This window comes from Cloeon dipterum, chromosome 1 (assembly GCF_949628265.1).
Source record: "Cloeon dipterum chromosome 1, ieCloDipt1.1, whole genome shotgun sequence".
NCBI lineage: Eukaryota > Metazoa > Arthropoda > Insecta > Ephemeroptera > Baetidae > Cloeon > Cloeon dipterum.
Window position 1 is genome coordinate 23,366,117 of NC_088786.1, and position 20,937 is coordinate 23,387,053.

The following is a 20,937-nucleotide window of genomic DNA, read 5'->3' on the forward strand; positions in this document are numbered from 1 at the left end:
CGGGTTTAAGCATTTTTCTCCGTCCACTAACGCAAACAGCATTTTGCAGCTTTTTACAATTTAATTCAACATGCTCATTACTAAAAGTAAACAACATAAATATTTAGACGCACTAACAAACATGTTGAGCGCACGAGAAATTAAACGCAGCCTCTGTGTACACGAGCGAGCTTGTTTGATCACGCTTCCAGTAACATTAACTTAACGCTTAATTAATTTCCATCTCTTTTCTGTACACAAACTGCGATTCTTGTATACATATATATTCGCTTAAATCCACTCGTTTCTTTGAAGTTAAACAATGACTATACGCGATGAAGTTTGCGGAGCTAACCGCAAAGGTTGTTAGATAAATACTTCAAGCGACTTGATTTGAGGAAAAGGGGCGAAAGGTGTCAGAGCGAAAACCACGACACTTCCAGATGCGCCCCTGGCACGATCTTCTACCCTTGAATCTCTGCGTGTGGTGCGACAAAAGCGGGTCTGACTACTCATTCTCTGGAAGCGAACGGAATCTGTCTGTGTCTGCATGAAATGCGGCACTTCTCGCAGGCGTAATTGATCCGAAAGGGGAAGCAAGCTTGAGGCCGACATTGTGTACAGCAAATTCTGCTTAAGTTAACAATGTAAATAGCTTTATCTATGATGCAATATATATGCGATTAGGACCAGTGGTATACTCCGAATAGAATTTGAGTGTTCAACGCACAAGCTTGTAGAGCTTAAAATATTTTTTAAGGATTCTAAGCTATATTTTTCTAACTGTTCGGACTGTTTTATTGAATCCAAACCAAACCATAAATTATTACAGTTTGAAGAAGTAGTGAAACATCATTTTCTTTTAAACTTTTGGAGAAATTGAATTATTTATAACGAAGAAATCACGCTACGTCATGATTTCTTCTTTACAAACTCAAACGAAATTAAATGTCTCTGGCAACTTTTATCGTAGTAAGATATTTTCATGCAGCTTAATGTTGCTCATATCTCGTGGGAAAAGCTGGCGTCACAAACCCTTTACTCGGAGCCGCCTTTTTGCTGCTGTCGCGCTGTAGTCCATTTTATATGTTTGCCAATTTCTTGGGTAAGAACTGCTCTGTTTGCGACGCAGTGCATAAAGCTGCCATAAATCCAAACTAGAAAGTTTCGTCCTGCGTCCGTAATCCGACAGGAAAAGATATTTAAATATCACTCTAAACTTTTCTCTTACGAGAAATATTGTCAGCTTCTTTATTACGGTCGTGCGGGTGCGGGGCGCGCGATTTTGGTCGTCGGTGGTGCAAAGTTTGCCGGCAATCTGCTGCAGCAGGTAAACAAGCAACTTTTCCATAAAATTAGGCCAAGTTCTGGGCCAATTGGCTGCTGGCAAGTGCGATTGGGCCGTCTAGACGTGTGCTTAATAAGCCGTGTTATCGGCCGAGTTTTACGCCTCGCAGGCGCTTTGTTTTTATTGACGCCGCAGGCAGACCGCGCAAATTTTCATTTGCAAAGCGGTTGAATGCGGGCAAATTGCGTTAGTTGGCTGCGAATTCAGATTGCAGCTCTCTCGCAAAGCAAGTAAGCCTGATCAGCAGATCGATAAACGAGGTCTGCTATGCAGACTTGACTCGCAGGCTGGTGAGTGTGTATGTATATGTGTGTGTGATGCTGTCATTAAGGTTCAACTTCGCGGTCATCATGCTGTGCGGCTCATTTGCAAGGCAAATTCGCCTCGGGAATCGTCGTGTCGTCTCACGACCGAATTCTCGTGGATACATTTTGCGCTAATGAATGGAGCAAGCGAGCGAGAGTTTAGACTCGGTTAATGTATATCGGCGTGACGCGCGTACGTTCTGTGAGCCGTGCACAGTTTTATGTCTTCATAAGTTGTCAGCAGGTCGAGCTTTATGAAACACATTGTACAACACGACGCTTAATTCGACCGGTCTACTCGTTGCCCTGGTGAATTTAGATAATTGCTTTTTGTTTGCTCCTGCTGTTCGAACTGTCCACTTGGAGAGCCTTTTGCTGTTCGTCTTATTAGGCATTTTTCGTCATACGAGGTCTATTCAGCTGAAGCTGTGATGGAATGGAAATTACCAAAGCCTGTCATCAATCATCAATGTGCCAAATTATTTATTTACTTGAATTGTGTTTGCTCGACTATTATGCAATTCAGGTTCAAATTGATTTAATTGCTGTTTTTATCCTATATTTTTATCAGTCTTTTCTCCGTGAGACTATTTTGTTCTGATCGAAGGCAAAAAAGAAGCAAAACACGCCACGAATGAATAAAGTTAGGTGCTATGTTAAGAGCTCTTTGAGGTGCCCTCCATAGGCGAATTCATTACCTTTTGAGGCTCTCTCTCTCTCTACTCTGTTCATTCCAATAAAGAAGGAAGCCCTTGTATCGGAAGTGGGCCTTTCTGCTAACCGCAAAACGATGGCTGAGAACAAAGTGCGCGCGTGGAAAGGGAAGTGCCATCTCGCCAAGTTCACGTGGGCAGACCCATTAGTGCTGCTTTTTCAGCCGTGAGAGCTTCTGATACTGGCGCAACATATGTGTGTGTCGAGAGTACTATACGCGCGCTGTGCTCTCTCGGCGGGCGGGTACATATGTTAGTCGCGACGACCCCTGAAGAAGTAGGCAATCCAAGTTTCGACGGCTAATGTATCACCGGGCCTAATGCGAGAGTGGATGTGATGGCATTATGACGCGGCGTGGATGTGAGAAGTTTTCGGGTCAGTAAAGTCGCAGCCAAGTGGAACACACGCGGCAGTAAACCCCCACAGAGGCACAAATAATAAAACTGATCACCCGCACACACGAGCTGTCGCAGCCGCTGGCTCGATATTGGGCTAATGTTGTTGTTGATGGCTTGCTTGCCACCAACAGGCAGAAAACTTTTTCTCCAAATTGTGTTGCGTGGAAATCGGAACCGAGGGGATTAGCGCTGCTGGAATATTGACCCGCCCGAGGCGTTGTAATGCCGGAAGAGATTTCGCTGTTACTTGGCAAATCGTTTCTCAGCATGCATCATCGATATTATGACTTTTGTTTTCTTGTTATGATGTCTAGCAACAGTTCCAAGTGAAGAGAGGGATCGAGGTCATATTTTTGGACGGAATGTGTTCCGATTTAAAAGGGTCAAAGTGGATTGGAAAATTATACGTTTGAATTTGCATATCGGAACTATCTTGAAAAGCCCCTGAAAATGAATTTTTTATAAATATTGATTTTGACACTAACCGGTCAATAAATCCCTGCTTAATAGGTCTTGGATCAAAGCTATTTTAACAGGTCTCTTAGAACAAGAAACACATTCTCCACGCAAACCTGTTTTGCATGGTCACATGCGCACAATGCGGTAAACACAAAGCGAAACTGCGACTAATTCGCCGCAAGTAACACTCATATTCCAATTATTTCGAGGAAAAGGGCATATTCCGTGTCCGCTGCCACCGAGATATCCCGGCGATACATGGCCTGCAATTTACAGCGCGCGCGTCCATAAATTTCGACGTCTTTTTTATTCGCCCGCCGTCGTCGTCTGCAGGCCGTGTTGGGCGCGCGCGCCAGGGAGTATAAATCAAGTCGGCCCACCATATTTCCTCAGAACAAACTCAATTTGACAAGAGTTGACTAGGTGGTAAATTATTTTGCTTGGCGCGTTATTTTCGCGGGCAGCAGGCGAGCGAGCGGTGCAATAATAATAAAGTGAGAGAGTCAGAATGGAGCGGCCCACGCGCAATAATTCCAGCCGACGAGCCAAGTGTCGACATGATTTGTTCGTCGGCGGAGTTGGGTCACGGATGTCGTCAGTCGTCACGCCGTACGCGGTGCTTTTCGCCACCCAACGCCGCGCACACTTTAGCATTCGTCCGTTCAACTTCTTATTGGATTTGGTGCGTAGGTGGCGTGCTGTGTGACGCGAGGTAAAAGTGGCGAGCTCCTCAAAAGAGGCAGCCAGCAGCCCCGGGGCCTCTGATTGTGGCCTGTTCGGCACGTGTGGGAGTTGAAGTAATGTCTTGGCTGCGCTCTCGCATTATTTCACCCACTGGAATCCTCTTTAGTTCCTTTTTTACGTGGATACGCCTTTCCAATATCAAAAGCGGGGGCGCCGCGAAGGTCACAATTCAATTCATTCGCCTAGAGAGGGGGAGCAATTTTGTTGGAGTTGCATTAGCACTTTGCTGGCTCGTGTCACTTATTTGAAAAGGTAAAATCAATCCCAGTCTGTTTGACGGGTATTCAGGAGTGCTTGAAATTTGAAGCTCAAGATAAAGAAATTCCGATGATGGATAGCATTATGAAAAGGAATAACATAACTATAGGTTTTTTCGAAGGGTTGAGCTGAAAGTCTGTACTTTAAGGAGAATGAAAACTCGTTGATTATCTAGAAACAGGCACACATAATTGATAATTGATTCAAATTGAGTAAAACTGCCATTAATAGGATATAATATTGAAATATTGATATTCAACTATTTTTTCCATAATAATGCCGTTTTTCGTGAGATTCGATTTGTAATAAAACTCAATTTCATAACAATAATTATTGCCATTCCCTCAAACTGCCCTTCGACACGTGGCTGATAACTCGTGTGCATTGAAGATAAAACATGGTTCTAAATTATTATTTGAAAGTTTTTCATTGATAAAGAGTAATAATTTTGTATTAGAACTTTAATAAAAAGTATTATATATGTACTTACAATTAGTAATATACGTGTATAGACAACGTTGGTTGAAAATCATATGTATTTCAGAGAATAACATTCACTCAATTCCCAAAACCTGTAATTTTCAAGTAAAAATATTTTGACTGCAAAAGATATTAACATCGCACCAACGCATTCAATCCTTGTGCACAGGCACTCTCACGCTGTTGGAAAATTTATTTCCTCGTGCGGGCTTTTCTATTAATCCGTTCGATTAACTGCCAATTCACGGCACCCGTCGGTGTTTGCCAATGCGGATTGTATTATTGATTTCATCAAAGCGGTCCAAGAGTGAGGGCGAGAGTGATGCTCCCGCAGATTGAATCGCTCGTTCGCTCACCGGCTCTCTCTCTCTCTCTCTCTCTCTCTCTCTCTCTCTCTCACTCACACACACACACTCGCACAGGGTGGAAAGAGTGCGCGGTGAGCACACCAATTAGGCGGTTCGTCCCCATGCCAAATAAGCGAGCAGAGCCAGAAAGCTTCCAGAGGCATCTGCCTCCTGTCTAAACAATTTGTCGCGCGCCGAGCCACCTCTGGCTTGCCCGCCTCCACCATCAACCAAGATAGCCCGCGCTTCCTTAATTATTTGCACTTAATTACTGCGGATTCCGAATGCACCCTAATGCTGAAATTTGGCGCTCTTCTGGCGATTTCTTTGAAATACAAACGGGTGGCCCTTAATTTCATCCAATCAACAATTAAAAGCAGGCAGCTCTTTCTTCACTATAGGTAACCGAAGCTTTGTTTTTGTTGATTTTAAGAAAAGCGCTCTAATTATGCCTGGAATCGCTCCCTAAAATAGCTCCGAAAAGTTTGTTGTTCCTAAACTGTGTTTTATAACTACAAGGAAAATTTCGAAGCTTTTATTTATCTAAGCAGAAAGCAGCATTCAAAATATTTCGTCAAAATGAAATTTCAACACCGCATTTATGAATCACTTCAAAAGCTTCAGTGGAAGCAACGTGAGTCTCGATTTGACATGCACCAAGTTTCCGTTCCGAGAAGGAAATAAAGCAGTCACATGGAACGGTCGTTGGTAGTTCGTTGCACCCACAAATAATACAAAATTCATAAAAAGATTGGCTGGCAGCTGTATTGTCGAGAAGCGTCATTTGCCTCGACTCTATTGTGTGTATTCGAATCGATGGATCTCTTTTGCTCCCTGCTCGCGAGGGCTGCTGGAGACACGCGATCTTGTAGCCACCACAGTTTGCTTCTCCGCTCGTCGGCCGGGTTAAAATCCCGCCACGCTCCGTCGTGGCATGACCCCATCAAACCCTTATGGGCTCCTGGCCTAACGCAAGGGGAGCGGAATATTGGCTTTTGTTCACGCTACTTTCACGACCTTCGATATGTCATCAGCACGCGGGCCAACCGATGAAATTTTTATTTCGGGAATGAAAGGTTGCTTCCTTCCACGGGCGAGATTTATTTTACGGGCACGGCCGACGTGAAAAATATACAGCCCAGCGCTCTCCCGACTCGCGTTTCGTCGGCGCTGATGAGAACGAGTCGGATGAAAGAAGATATGGACTCGGCCGCTCCCCTTGGGGGTGGAATAATTAATTGGCTTGTACGAATGGGAAGGTCAATGAATTGCGTGCTCGTGTTTTATTTTCCTCGTCTTGTTCGCGGGTGTGTTACACTTTCCGTTCTACTTCCTCGCCTTGTGCAACGTGCGCTTATGGCCGATCATCAATCTCGGACGAATTTCGCCCGGCGTAAACTGAATAAACATGCGCCGAGCAACAATTTCGCCCTCGCGAAATCGTCAAACACAAGGCGCGGACGTAAAAAATGAGCAAAACGCACAAGTCTGTCGCGAATAAAGTGCCTCAGCTTGCGGCAATTTGCTTTCAGTTGTTCAAGACGTGCTTCTTTATTTCCTCGACGACGAGCGCTCGCAGCGTGCAATATTTTTGTTAACTCTGTAAAGGATTTTTCCTCGGAGCCCATTTAATTCACAAGCAGCTTTGTCTGTTTGTGAGAACTAGGTTAATTGCAGATTGCTCGCGGTAAGAAAAAAACTCGTACGGGTACTTTAGCGCAAAAAGTTGCGGAGCTTGTTTGAAAATGCAAATGATCGTTTGCCAGTCAAAAGACTATTCAATACTCAGCACAACAAAGCAAATTGCCTAACTTCAAAGTAGTTTTATTCGTGTCAATCATCGATTTTTGTTTCACAAAAAGAAGGACGAGCCAGAATAATGGGTTTACTATTTACTTGTCAGTCATACTCCCATTGAAGTTGTGAAAATAATAGATTTTTCCTTTGATGCGCCATTTTCAAACATAAGGGAGTGAAACACTATTATGCCAATCCTCTGACATCCCCTGCTAAGGGTGTGCTCTGTTATTAATCACTTTCATACCAGGCTTGACCTCTTAAGCTCAAATTGATGAAGTTATATTATAATGCAGCGGATCGATCAAAGAGTAAGAAGAAAACTCATTGTGCATAAAACAATCCCTCAGAACTGATGAGTACCCTTCGGTATTTCCACCGTTTTGCTTAAAAACTGTTCTAGTTAATTATGCTGAAAGTTGCATCGGCCTTGCCTGGCAGTCACGCGTCGGTACAATTTTCCAATGCAAATAGGACAAGCCGTGCTTGCCAGAGCTGTAAAGCTGCGCTGGATGAACGGTGGAGGGAATATCAAGCAGGCGCAACGAATGCACGCGAATTAGCGCACGAGGCCGAGGAGGAGGAATAGTACGCTCGGCTGGCGGAATGGCCAGCATAAATACGAGGTCAGCAGCAGCAGCCAGCCAGCTCCGCTGAGATATTATATGGCAGAGCATGCTGCATCTGAACCGGTGACCTACAAAGAACGTGTTTTTCTTCCTCCTCCTACACCTAACCCTAGGCGCAAATAGACATAATGTGCTCGTGCTGAATCTATTTTCTCGGCGAAAGAGAGGTCCGTCCTTCCCTATCTGTCGCTTTCTACTCTGGTGAACCCTGAATTTAATTTCTCCCGGACAGGCAGCGCGGGTAACAAGCTTTCTGCATTTAACAGCAAATTGCTTTCGCTATTTTTTTAAAAGAGAACGAGCACTCTCTGGTCCAAGTTTTTGCGAACGGGGTGGCTCTATCTAAAAGTGTCTAGACGCAAGGCTGAGCCATTCCGCTCTGAAAGTTGGAGAGCAAGAAATTAACAGTGACATGGATACCACTTCTTTCAATGATAACTTTTCCGAGTTTATGGTCGCGAGCTTTTTCCCCCACGACCCCACGAGCAATGTGGTGTTTTGGTACATATATCGCGCAAGTTGGAGCATTAAAACTTTACTGTTGCGGAGAGAAAAGTAATTACAGATAATTTGCTACAGCATTAAGTGATTTGCTGGGGCCAAATCAGAGTTGAATCTTCTGTCAATGTGACTCGAATTACAAATTGAAAGCTATGGTACTTCTACGTCACGCGCGCAGACAGATGAATAACTTATATTGTGAAGACGCGTATTCCAGCTATATCTCCTGCTCTTTCGCTCCCTCTGAGTGCCATTGTGTGGAAAGGCAAAGCAAATACTTGTATTTACAAGACGAACACGGAGACACGGCAAGAAATTGTATATTTGTCTCGCCAAAAAGCAGACGTCTGGTCTGGAAAAGCAGCTCAAATTCTATTTCAGCGGAATACAAATGAAGCACGCTCGGAAAATGCTTGCTTGCCAAAAGCTTTGCTCTGCGGACATTATTAAAAAGCGAGGCATCCACACACATTTGCCGAGAAGAAAACGCCGCAGTGTCAAATCTGCGGCTGCAATATTTGACACAATTTCATTTGAAATTCTGCACCGTGGCCTGCCGCAATTCAATTTTAGCCGAGAGAGAGCGACGGTAGTTGAGACCGGTGGGCGCCGGAGAGAAATGCGGCCGCCAGCGTAGCTCGCAAATACAATTTCATTTTCGGCAATAAAATTGCCAGGCGTGCCGAGTGAAACGAAAACAGCAGCGGGTACAAAACCACCAGACGCGCATTCCCGCGAGTGTGCGCATGTTCAGACAGCCGGGTTGCTGTCAGCAATTATTTAATTAAAGTCGTCTTCTTGATGTGATGCAGCTTGAAAACTTGAACAAAGTAAACAGCCAGATAAAAAGGAGCAGAGGAGGAAGAAGTTTTCGAGTGCCTCCGCCTCCGCCGCCGTCGCGCATCCTCCGCTTCAGGTGGAGCCCAAAATTGAGTTAGTAGCTCGGCATCGCTTTCATCTAGTCTGCTTTTGTTACCCACGAGCTCTGATGGCATATTGCAAACAAAAATTGTCAATTAGATTTTCACTCTCGGCGAGCCAATTAAAGCGAGTGGAAGCAGAAACTCATTTTCCAGCTGCGTAAGATTGAAACTTCCTTTCTGACTGACGTGAAATTAATCTTCCTACTTTCCTGAAGAGGTGAACTGCGCCGCTTTCCTTGAAAAACGGCCTGAAAGGCTCTTAAATATTTGCTGGAATAAGACAAAGTTCACCTCTCGTAGGCAGCAAAAAGCCGAGTCGTGCACAATGACTGCCACTTTTTTCATCCTCTCCACTCTCAGCACTCCTGCTGAATTATTAATTAGCCTCCTAGGTGCAAGAATATATTAAATTTCCGTGCAGTTGGTGCTCGGCTTCTTTCCAGCATAATCTTCGCGCCGCGTGTTCAAAGCGAAAACGCCGAAGGGACTGCACCGGCTAATTATTGCTTTGGAAATTTTGCAAGTTTTCGCTCCTCCAAGGCCTGCAGTAATTTGCATATTTCGCCGTGCATGTTACATCCGCCGCCGACACTTTGACCTCGGCCGCCACCACTTTCTCGTGCAGCGAAATTTAAATTTGCTTCATATTTGCCTCGGTTGGTCTCTCGAATTGTTCGCCGCGCTCGCCGCCTGGAACACACTCACACACACAATACAATACACACGCAGGCCAGCTCGAGTGCTGGCAATGCTTGTTGAATTACAAGTAGCAGGAATTAGTATATTATACTCTTTGAATGTGCTTTGCATGTTGCTCTCTCGTTGCTGGAACACAAAACGCGCGCGCTGCAATTTCTCTCCGGCGAATTCGCCATTATGTGTGCTGAGCTGTAGAAAAGGACGCTTTTTATCTCTGGTGCCAGTAGCCCGCTGTGTGATATATTGTTTCTCGCGGTTCGTTTTCTTTTGCGTTGGCCGCAGTTAAAAATAAATGCAATATTGTCCCCGACGCGAGATAATGAAAAAAGGGAAATGGGTCGTCTCTCTTGCGCTTTTTTAGTAGCGATTAAATTGACTCTTTTAATTGAAACCCGAAAACAAAGTGGCTATTTTTTCTCTGCCATTATTGTCGCTAAGAATATTCGGACCAGTATCCGGGCGATTTTATGTGATTCCGAAACGCACAACCTTTAATTTACGAGGGAATAATTGGATAAAATGTAAAAAATTGATAATGTTAAACTTTTCAACATCAGTTATTAGGAAGTCCTTGAAAGACTTATTTTTTCTCAACTTAATTGAGTCACGCCATAAATTCAACGTTTCTTTCTTTGTACTTGAAATCACAATTATACTAAAAGAGTTTTTTACGCCGTTGCTGATTTTTACTCCTGATTGTTAGTCAAATAGACCTCTTTATTTTACAGCCTTCGTGCTTCATAGACTCTGAAACATGCCAACGTCTTAGAATCTTAGTCTTGCGTGAATGTCATTATTTTCTTTTAAAAGGGTAATAAAAAATCCATACATTTTTTTATTCTTTGAAGGCCTAGTTTGGCGAGTTGTCTGTCGTTTTTTAATTATGCCTCTCCCATAAGCCTGGAAGACTCTGGAATGAGCAGAGCAACAACAGCAGTTGAAGTTCGGACCGCAGAGCATTGGCAAAAGCAGCAGTGCTCCTTGCGTATACCAAATCCGCGTGTGGAACAAGCGCGCAGGGTGGTGTCGCTCGGGCAAAACTAGTTAGACGACGGGCTCAATTAAATTGGGCACAGATGTGCGTGTTCTCAATGGCGAGGGGCACCCTCTTGCTTTGATGTGCCGCCGTACGATCCGCACACCACACACAAGCACCAACGGCGGTGGCGGCGGCAATCAGGGATCCAGCGGGCAACAACACCGCTAAACAAACTAAACGCCACGAGAGGAGAGAGGATGTTCTTTGAAACAAGCGCGTGTGACGTCAGCCAGCGGGTCTTGATTTATAGCGGCGAGATTACGCCGAACAATACACTCACTGCCACGCCGCAGCATGCTGGTCCTCATTGATTTTGCCATCCTGTTTCTGTTTTGTTTGCCACCGGTAAATTATTAAGGTGGCTTGCCGACTCTCCAGTATTCGTCCCGTTTTCTCTGCTAATTTGGATGAATGCTTCCTGCCAGCGGCTCTGGCAGAGTTTGCGGTCGCGGTTAATTTGCTGATAATTGAGTGGCTCGCTCTTATGTGCATCTGAGGCTGATTTATTGGCGACGGTAATTATTGCTGGCTGGCCTCGCCGTTAATGAAATGCTAACGATCTATCTTGTGCGACATTGTTATTGCTGGCCTCATAGAGCCTTTGATTGTGATATATATTTCAACTAAAAAAAAATAACACTTGGGTAATCGTTTTTGTCAGACTATTAGAAAGTCTAATTTTACGAAACAAAGTTGTTATAGGCTATTATCGTCCACATAGTCACACTTACAAAAAAGTTTGGCTTAATCAAAGATAATAGCTCACCAATATTAACGGCACTTTTTTGTTTCCAGGCGCAGCATCAACGAACTTGTTGCCATAAAATTTAACTGCCTTGCCGTCCAAAACACCACACTCCAGCAGTAGACAGAATCACAAAAAACGTGACAAAATCTCATTTACCCGGGCAGCCGCACACGCTTTTTGTCATTTCGACGTCAGTTTTGTACGGGCGAACGAAAAAATAAAATATAATGAATATGGATGAATTGGACAGACAGAAATCGTGAATATGCAACGCGGCACTCTTTGCTACTGCACCGGTTGCCTACATCGCATTTTTCGTCTGCAAAGCAGGACAGCGGGAGCGATGCGGCGTCGGCGTCGGCGGAACAATAAAATTTAAAAATAATTCCCGCGGCAACGGTGCCGGCGAAACGCTAGAGTTTTTTGTGTTTAACTCGCGACGCGCATGTTTCGCATGACAAAAGCATGGCTCTATTATGCGCACACGCTCATTTCCATACACATATACATGGATATATGTGTGTACATAGCGGGCGAGGGAAGGGTATGCGGCGAGAACAAAGCTGTTGAATTGTGGCCCATCTCCAGCAGCCCGAAGAGTTTACACCAGGCCATCGTGAAACACGCCGCGCCGCCGGCTGGGTTTTGTATTTTTTCGCGATGACCGTCGCGGACTTTTCCGTCCAAATGCCTTTTGTTTGCGACACCGCCTGCAAAGTGCATTTTGCGCCTGAGAATTTATATTCAGCAGAATTTATCTGCCTCATACGAAGGTATTAGAGTAGCTTACTGAATTTGATTTTCCTCATGATAACATAAATTTGGCTTATAATCACTCAAATTCGTGGTAACCACACTGCCTGCCATGTTTTATGATAGATAATGCAAAAAAAGTCAACACAGTTTTCTGTTTTCCTTCCCGACAGTGCCTGACCGCATTTACTTTCTGAAAATAACTCTAACACTTCCCCTAGCTACGTTAATTGGCACCACAAGTAAGCCATTGGCTCGGTGATTAACTCGATTTCCATCGGGGCTGTAAATCTTAGCAGTTATTTCCTATTCCCTTCCGCTGAATTCTGGTCACATAGGCGCAGCCGCCTTACACAAAAAGAGCCGAGTTTGTCATCTACTCTTGAATTGGCTGCTCTCCACTCCAAATAGTAAGTTCAATTTTCTGCAATTCCTCGCGAATGAAGTGAGTGATCTAGATTCGATTTTCCTTGAAAACTAACCACCGCGATGGCGGCACAAAAAGACCAGAGGGCGAGCTGAACTTTATTTATCGAGGTGTGTATAGTTAAGCAATAAAATTAAGATAAATATCTGGTATAGTGGCGCAGTTATTTGGCACAAAAGTTTTCCCAGGAGCGGGGCCGAGTGTTGGATAGCCGCGGCACGCAAACTCACTTTGATTGGCACCGCCATCGATTTTCCTTCCGCCTTATTTTACTTGCCAGTTTGATGAGGACTTTGCAGGCGCAAAATTGATTTCTGCTCTAATGGGGACGAATTTTCTGAGGCAGAAAGAAACGCAGCTTTTCGTCAGGCATAATCAAGCACAACAACATAAAGAATGGAGTCGAGAGAGGATTTTATTGACTAAATTAGAATTTCCCCTCCACTGTTCCGGAAACGCCTCATGATGAATATTAGACCAGCAAATCGGTGAATTCTGTTTTAAACAATATTTGTTATAATTGATTAAAAAATACTCCACGTCACCCATAAAGCAAACGAATACAAAAATTTGGGAGCTGATTATTGACAGTAAACACGCGCGAGGACAAAATAATTTCAGCGGATACAATTTCGCTGTCAAAATTGATCCGAAAAGGTCGTTCCCAGCAGAGTCGGCCCCTTTCGCCCGACAAAAGGTGCGCTCTGGGCGTTTGCCTCGCTGCGTGTATGTTGATTTTATTACTGCATTAGCCCCGCTACCAAGCAAGGCTGCGTTTATTTGATATTTCGCGCCGCACGCCAGAGAAAATGTTGCGAAACAAAAAAAGCACTCTCATCTCCCCAAGGAGGTCGACAAACACGGTGCAAGCCTTTCCGACTCCTTTCGACCCTGGCAGACCGAGTGGGAGAAAAGCAATAATCGTAATAATAATAGTAATAAAGTGTCCTTTATGATCAGTGACGTGTGCGCGCGAGAAAGCAGATCCATTTATCTCGATTGGCCAACCGACGCTTTGAAGCTTCCGATGAGTGCACGTGGGAGGCGGAGACGTGTACTCGCCAAATTGTTTTCCGCAACGCGCAAATTAGCCGTCTAGACTAACGACGTTCATCACCATCAGACGATAACGTGATTGCACGGACGGCAGGCGTGCCTCTGAGAATTACCAAAGAAGCCTCCTTTTCTCCGTCAAAGTTAAATAAAGTCAACTTTTGAACAGCTTCGTAGAAAAAGGACTTCAAATTTTGCGCCTTCTCAAGAAAAATAAGAGGCCTGTTCTTCCGTCCATGTCTCATTAAACATTCCAATAATTTTGAAAAGAGAATCTTGACTTTAAAAATCTTATTGCAAATTAACAATTGTCAATTAAACAATAAACTGAAGTGTTGCGGATCTCTGCAACTCAGCTAGGCTCGCGTTGGGACAGATCAGGACGAAGGAAGTGTCAAGATATGAAGTATACTGTCAAGGAAGAGAGAGAAAATCTAATAAAATTGTTTTTCCGCTTGGAGAGTCGAGCTTTAGTTATTTGATTAATATTCTTCCATTTGAAATTTACTTAATATTCTTGGCTCCGCCTGATCCGATTTCGTTTTTCATCAGACATAATAAAAGGGGAATATCATGTCAAAGACTTGCAAAAAAGAGTACCATAATACGTAATATCATTTTATTATTATTCTTCCGACTAATACAGCGTGGAACTCGTCGTATTTTCGCTCATTTTTTGTGTTGGGTAGTGTTTTATCGGCTTCATTGGCTGAGCTCCAAAGTTGCTTTAAAAATTTCAAAAATAATGCTCTTTAAATTAAATTTGCGTAATTATGAAAAATGTTGCTGCAGTGTTGAGTCAATATTCGATAATTGTATGTAAACAATATTACATATAAAGATAACAATTGTTTAATTATATTTTTATCGCATTAAAGATTATTATCACGTCTTTATGTAACAATTTATGCTACGTGGCGGGATCAACTGCGGCCAATTTAATCGATGAAAAATGTAATGAAATTATTGACATTTGTTGTTTATTCTTGCCAAAGTAATACAAAGTCGACATTAATTAAGCATTTAATTCACTTTTTTCTAGAATTATTTTACTCTGCATTTAATAATTCTCTAGTTTGAACCTACAAAAAAATAAGAAAACTCATTAGAAGGCAGAACAAACTTAAAATATTTAATTGTTCTGTTCCTGCTCTTTGAATCAGGATGGGTAACAAAAGAGTATCAATTATTACTTTACGTTCGCATGTTGCACAGCAGCTGTTTTCGCTCGTCAGGCCTTTTCAGAAGTACTTAAGCTGCCAAATAATACTCTCCCCGTTCCCAAGAAGCCGAGAGAGGACAAAACTAAAGAGATAAAGTGCTTGGTGTTCTTTGATATGAAAAATTGACATTGCAATGTGACAACTGATACCACACAAATGAAATGTGGCAGAGCGGAAATGCAAGGAAGCCTTAATTAATATGACAAAAGCCTAGTTCCCCGGTGGTGCGACATAATTTGATCTTCCGGAACCCTTTGTGCAGCGGCAGAGAAGTGCAAAACACTGCGTGCTCCACTTGCGCGCTGATGAACGGGCTGAAACTTTTCGCTCGCGCAGCAGCCTTACAGTTGAGACTTCACCTGCTGCCGCCGGCCATAATTAATTCGCGCAGCGTGTGCAGTTATAATAACACTTTCATGCAGGCTGCGTTTGCAGAGGGCAATCGGGTCATCAGACGTAGTGCACTGCAGTTGCAGCTCTTGTCCCCGCTCTCGTAATATAATAAAAATGGCGCTGCTCATCCGCCACCAGCACGCGCGCTATATAAAAAGGCTAATCTAGGCTACCTCCAGTATATTTCTTCTTAGTCAGACGGCCAAGTGCCGTGCGCTCCCGATTGCGATGCACGTATAAAACGAACGAAAGACTCTCATTACGGCTCGGGCACAGACTGAGCATTAATCATGAGTTGGAAAGTCACGCCAAGCACATCGAAAATCGCATTATGTGACGCGAGAGCGCCGCCACCGAGGTTCGAATTGAGATTCACAGCCGTATTTTACATCTCTGTCTGACGGAATGTTGGCTGTCTTATTAGCCGCCAGAGCCAGCAGAAGCTGGAATCTGGTGCACAATTTGAGTGCTGACACAGCGTTTCGGGCCTCAAGACCGCATTACTGCCAGCAATTTCAGTTCTTCCAATATATATCAACGCAAGCGGTTTATTTGGCGTCACTCTGCTCGCCCGGGTAATCGGATCGTGTTCCATAATGCTATTACCAGGGCCATTTATTTGTAAATGTGTTCGCTCGTTATTCATATAACTTTGGCAATTTATCACTGGACTGCTTCATACCAAATTGACATAATTTAAGGGCGTGCGGACGCGATGAAAATCATTGATTTCATATGTTCTGGTGATAATTCCGAAAATCAGAGCACTTGTGATTGTTTTTTGGATTGGTTGATTTTGCTGAAAAATCTGGACAAAGAGCACATTGTGACTTCTTCAGGATAGTAATATTTACTTTCCTTAGTCCTTACTAAGGATCATCTCTACAGTCCTTAGTATCCTAACTAATCATTGTTAGGGTGGAAAAGATGGGGTGCGTAAACATGTTCCAGCTATACTTGTTAAATTTTCCTTTATTGCGATATTTATTGTTGCAATAGAAGTGGCGTGTCTTAAAAATACCAGCCTTAACACTTACGACGTCATATGATGCACTTGTTCACTAAAATTCCAATGGTGTTCCAATTGATATTTTTACCGACCGCATAACATCTTTTCCAACGTCCACGTTCTTTCAAGCTAATATTACAACACTGACGTCAAATAAACCTGGAATTCGCTTCAAGTGTGGAGAATGAAAAAAAATAAAGGCGAAGTTTGCAATTCCAACCTTGCAAAAGAAAAAAACGTAATTTACTGCGCAGATCAGAAAGAATTCTTGTCCTGCAGCAGAAACGGATTTGAATTCATATTATGCGCAATATTCATTCCAGCCATTGCGTACGTATAGGGGGAGGCATCTTCATCACATTCTTTGATCTTGAGCACTGCGTCAGCCATACAAAGCGAGTAGCGTGCAAGCCACCTGCATAATATTGCACATCGGCTTCGTGAATCAAAGGACGTCGCACCCTGCTCTCTTTTTACGGCGCAATTTCATGGCAAAATCCATCACGGCACGCGTGCACAGGTGCACACAAGACACGGGCAAACTAAGGAGAGAAATTAAATTTCCAAACGAGCACGCCATCTGTGTGGAAATTTGTCGTCACGCTCGGCTTAACCCGTTCCCGGCTGGCAGTCACTCGTCACTAGCCGGTTAGTTCATTTTTAATTCAAGTGCAAAAAATTAGTAGCGCGCAAGAATATTTCCACGTGACTGGCAACACGCCACCAAATAAATTTGACTGCAGTAAGCACACACATTCACACGTTTGTCTGTAAAAAGTGGTCTAAAACAATAAAATAACATCAGGGATGTGGAAAACAGCTTATTGGGTATTTTCATATATTTTTTACTGCGCAGTAATTGAAAGCGAGCTCGCCAGCATAAAACGAATTCATATAGACTCCACCTTTAAAGCAGTTCTCCACAAATCAAAGGCGTACAGTAGTTTTCACATCTCGTAATGGGGACATAATTACGATATTAATTCGATGATTAATTTTATTTACTGGGGAAAACATATTTACTCTTCAATTTAAAAATTGATAAACAAGAATAAGTCCAATATTTGAAAAATGCGAGGTTGTTTTAATTTTATTGAACAAGAATAAGTCCTCCCCAATTTCCGGGTTTTGCACATTTAACCTTCAGTTTTCCGGCTTTGCACAAAATATTCGACCTTTGTAATATTTTTCACAAGATTCCATTAAATTTTCGACCATTTCAATTTTCAGTATCTTCATATCGTCAGTTTTCGGGCAAAATTATTCCGGGCCAAACCAGGCAACCCAGATTTTGTTGCCTATAATTCAATTTAATTCAAAGTAGGCACATCCGTTTATTACAATAAAAAATGCTATTTTGTTAATTTCCTTCTTGAATTGACCACAAATGAATAATGAAGAACAATATCCAATGTTTAAAAAGGCGTCTAGAGCCATTTTTCACGTCCCTGAATGGTGTAAGGCGCGCGCCGTGTTCTGGATTAGGGCTCGTAAATTAGTTGCGCACCAGTATAAATTACGTTCTATTTTGCCCGGTTGCTCGTGCAGCCCGCGGCGCAATCTGGATTTTCTAGCAGCGAATGTGCTGTTGCATGCTTTCACCATCATCTGGCCGCAGCAACACATCAGAAATGTCGCCGGCGTCGCACTCTGCGTGGCGCTCACGCGATTTCATAATTAGCCAATTACCCACTTGGCGCAATAATCGACGCGTGAGAGTACCTGCCGCTCTCATGATTTGCCTAATTAGCGCCGGGACCGCAGCCCACCTGCGCCCGCCGGATTTGGACTCGCCGGCCGGGCCAAGCCGGGCTCACAACACAGAACAGACACTCACCCTTCTCGCAATAGGCGCCCTCGTAGTCCAGGTTGCGGCACTCGCAGATCGGGCCGCTGTCGGTGCTGATGCAGATGCCGCCGTGCTGACATGGGTCGTGGTCCTCGCAGGCGTCGCTCGAGTTGCCTCGCACGCCCTGTAACAAGTTGCAACGGAACAGCTCGTGAGATGAGTGCTCGACCAATATCTACACGAACGGACGTACTACAAGCGTGTAGTTGGGCCCTGAAGGCAGGCCGTTATTTTAATTAGTGTTTAGTTCAGCAGCACCGTTTCAAAATGATTAATGATTGCTGTGGTAGAGTTCTTCTCTTCTCTGCTTGTTTAAAAGTATTTGTTCATGAATATTTCACTCCAGGACAGTTTTTTCGCAATAACATCGAAAATAAAGCTCCTGTCAGTTGAGTTGTGTTTTGTTCTAAAGTGAAAAACTAAGTAATTCTTTATAAGAAATATTACAAGCTGAGTTTGTATAACTTGGATTTATAATTAAATGATTTCATTGCAGGGGGCAAATAATGTGGCATTTACATTCGTCCAACAAACCTTAAAATAAAATTAAATTCCAAAGGGCAAAACATTTTAGGGAAAAGAAAAAAAATCTTTTCAACATTGGTAAACACCGATTATTATATTTTCCATCAAAATATGGACAGTTCATGTATTAAAAATGTTTTGTTTAAAAGCAAACCTTCAATCGTTTGTTATCTTTGTTAATATCCAATTAAAATAGGGTAAACAACTAATTAAAAATACAAACCAGGTTGTTCGCCCTAAATGTGGACGAATTGTAAACATGTACAAGCTTAAACAATTTCCCTGATGCAAAAATAAACAGCGTTGCTGAAGGGCAAATATCATCATCAAAATTTAGTGCTCATTAGACTACCGGATCTACAATTATGCTCTACCGCATTAAAATAACGATATCGACTATCCTCAGCTGTCTATCAGTATTGAAGCCTTGAACTCCCCAACACACACGGCCAGAAAAGAGATAGCCTGCACGCAATATTTGCATTCGGTACTAAATCCATCTAGATAAAGAATGGCCAGCGTTATATTACATTTGCCTTTACATGAAACGCGATCATCACACAGCTTAGTTTTCTGCACCAGTGGCCATTAATTAATCCAGTGGCAGGACTGTGGGTCCGACATGCATAATTATGTCGGCGCTTGCTGGGCGCGTTCGTCGTTTTCCGCTGCACGGATAGATAGGCTGCGGCGAAAAGCTAACGCTGAGAAAATGTTTGCGTTTGTGCGCGATGCAATGTGCGTGCTTTATCGCCCACACTCGCCATCAATCTGTTATTTTACCGCTAATCATAGTGGGTGTAGTTGAGCTACGTTTTTTAAACATATACATGTATGTACCGAAAGGTGATTTATTTTCGGTTCGAATGTAAACAGCTCACATCTAGAAAATTGGGTTTGATGATGGAGGCAAAAATGGATCACGCTTATTTGGTGTGTCCTTAAATTGGAGAGTCTAAGTATTCAATTAAATTCGGTTTATTTCTCCAAAACAAGTCATCAAATCTTGCATTTATAAATATTTAAAAATCAAGCACATCGCATTAAGGTAGATTAATTTTTCTTATATCTCATTACTTAATCTCTAGGCTCTTTTTTATGTGCATTTCAATCTTGAGATTGAATCGTGCAATTTAAAAACTCTTGAGGCAAACTTAAAATCTTTTTATGATACTGCCTGTCAAGCCTTCAAATATCGCAAATATTAATCAATATTCTGGTGTTGTTGGAACTTTTAAAAGTTGATTTTGAAACCTATCTTGTTGGTTTTAAGTGGATACAAAATTTATTTAATGTTATCAGAACCATTATAATCGCTTTTAAAATTCAATAGGCTATTCTCTTAAATTGAAAGCAAATAATATTTATAAACTATTCTCGTTCAGTGAAGTGCGCCATTTTATAAAAATCACTTATTTCGCTTATTTCCTTTTGACTTGTTTCTACGGCCAACTCTGCAAATACTCTAACCGAATAAAATGAATAGTACTAAAAAAATGTAATCGCCTTTGAATTAAAATTCTACTGGGAGTTGAATATTTTATTTCCTCTAACATCAAATATTTGTCCATTTCAAAAGTTCACCAGACGGTTAAATATTTGGGGAAATATTTGAAATTTTTCAGCATGGGGGTGTTACAAAATTGCCGTTTTCAAATTTTGGCCGCTTCTGGTTGCAAAATGAAATTCTTCCGCTGCAAAGCGAACGTGCACGAAAAGGAATTTAATTAGCAACGCTCATACTGCACGATCCAATAAAATGCGGCGCATTTCAGAAGTATTTACCAGCCTGGGGCAGTCAGTCTCGTCTTGTCTTGGCTCGTTAGCACCCTTTGAGTGCGCCATTAGCCTATGGGCGGAGTGAACTGAATCCACTGACAAAGCAAATCCCAGTAATTTATCGGGTATAAATAAGAGTCGAGGAGAGATTGGCCGTTCTTTACATTGCTCCATTCGCGACACGCATCGAATCAAATAATGCGATTTAGCCGATCGAGAGCTACAAAGGGCGACGCCGATAAAACAGCAACACTTAAAGAGATTACCGATCGAGGCACACAAAGGCTCGCGTACTCACGCTCACTTATACATAACACCTTTGGCGAAATCGCTCGGCTGCGCAGCGATAGATAAGGCTCGGCGTTTTGTGCACACGGATAGGCAGCCGTTCGGCCCCGAGGGGCATCGCTCGCGCGCGCTCCTCCGGATTTGCAACGTGAAACGAGCCAACGCACCGACTGAGACACCCACATTTTAAGCAGGGGGCGGCTCGCAGCCTCAAATGATAAAGCGGCCTGTTGACAGGGAACAGCATCCTCTGCGGGCCAGGGATCGCAG

At 43.0% G+C, this 20,937-nt stretch overlaps 1 protein-coding gene across 4 annotated transcripts in view; it reads right to left on the minus strand.

Annotated features, from left to right (window-relative positions):
* The window catches only part of Nrx-1 (Neurexin 1), a 78,982-nt gene that overhangs the window by 31,311 nt on the left and 26,734 nt on the right, over positions 1-20,937 (minus strand). For all 4 annotated transcript variants that reach the window (XM_065476893.1, XM_065476892.1, XM_065476894.1 and 1 more), the window contains one exon: positions 18,064-18,199. In XM_065476893.1, the coding sequence (XP_065332965.1) occupies positions 18,064-18,199 (136 nt within the window). The remainder of the gene's footprint in view (positions 1-18,063; positions 18,200-20,937) is intronic.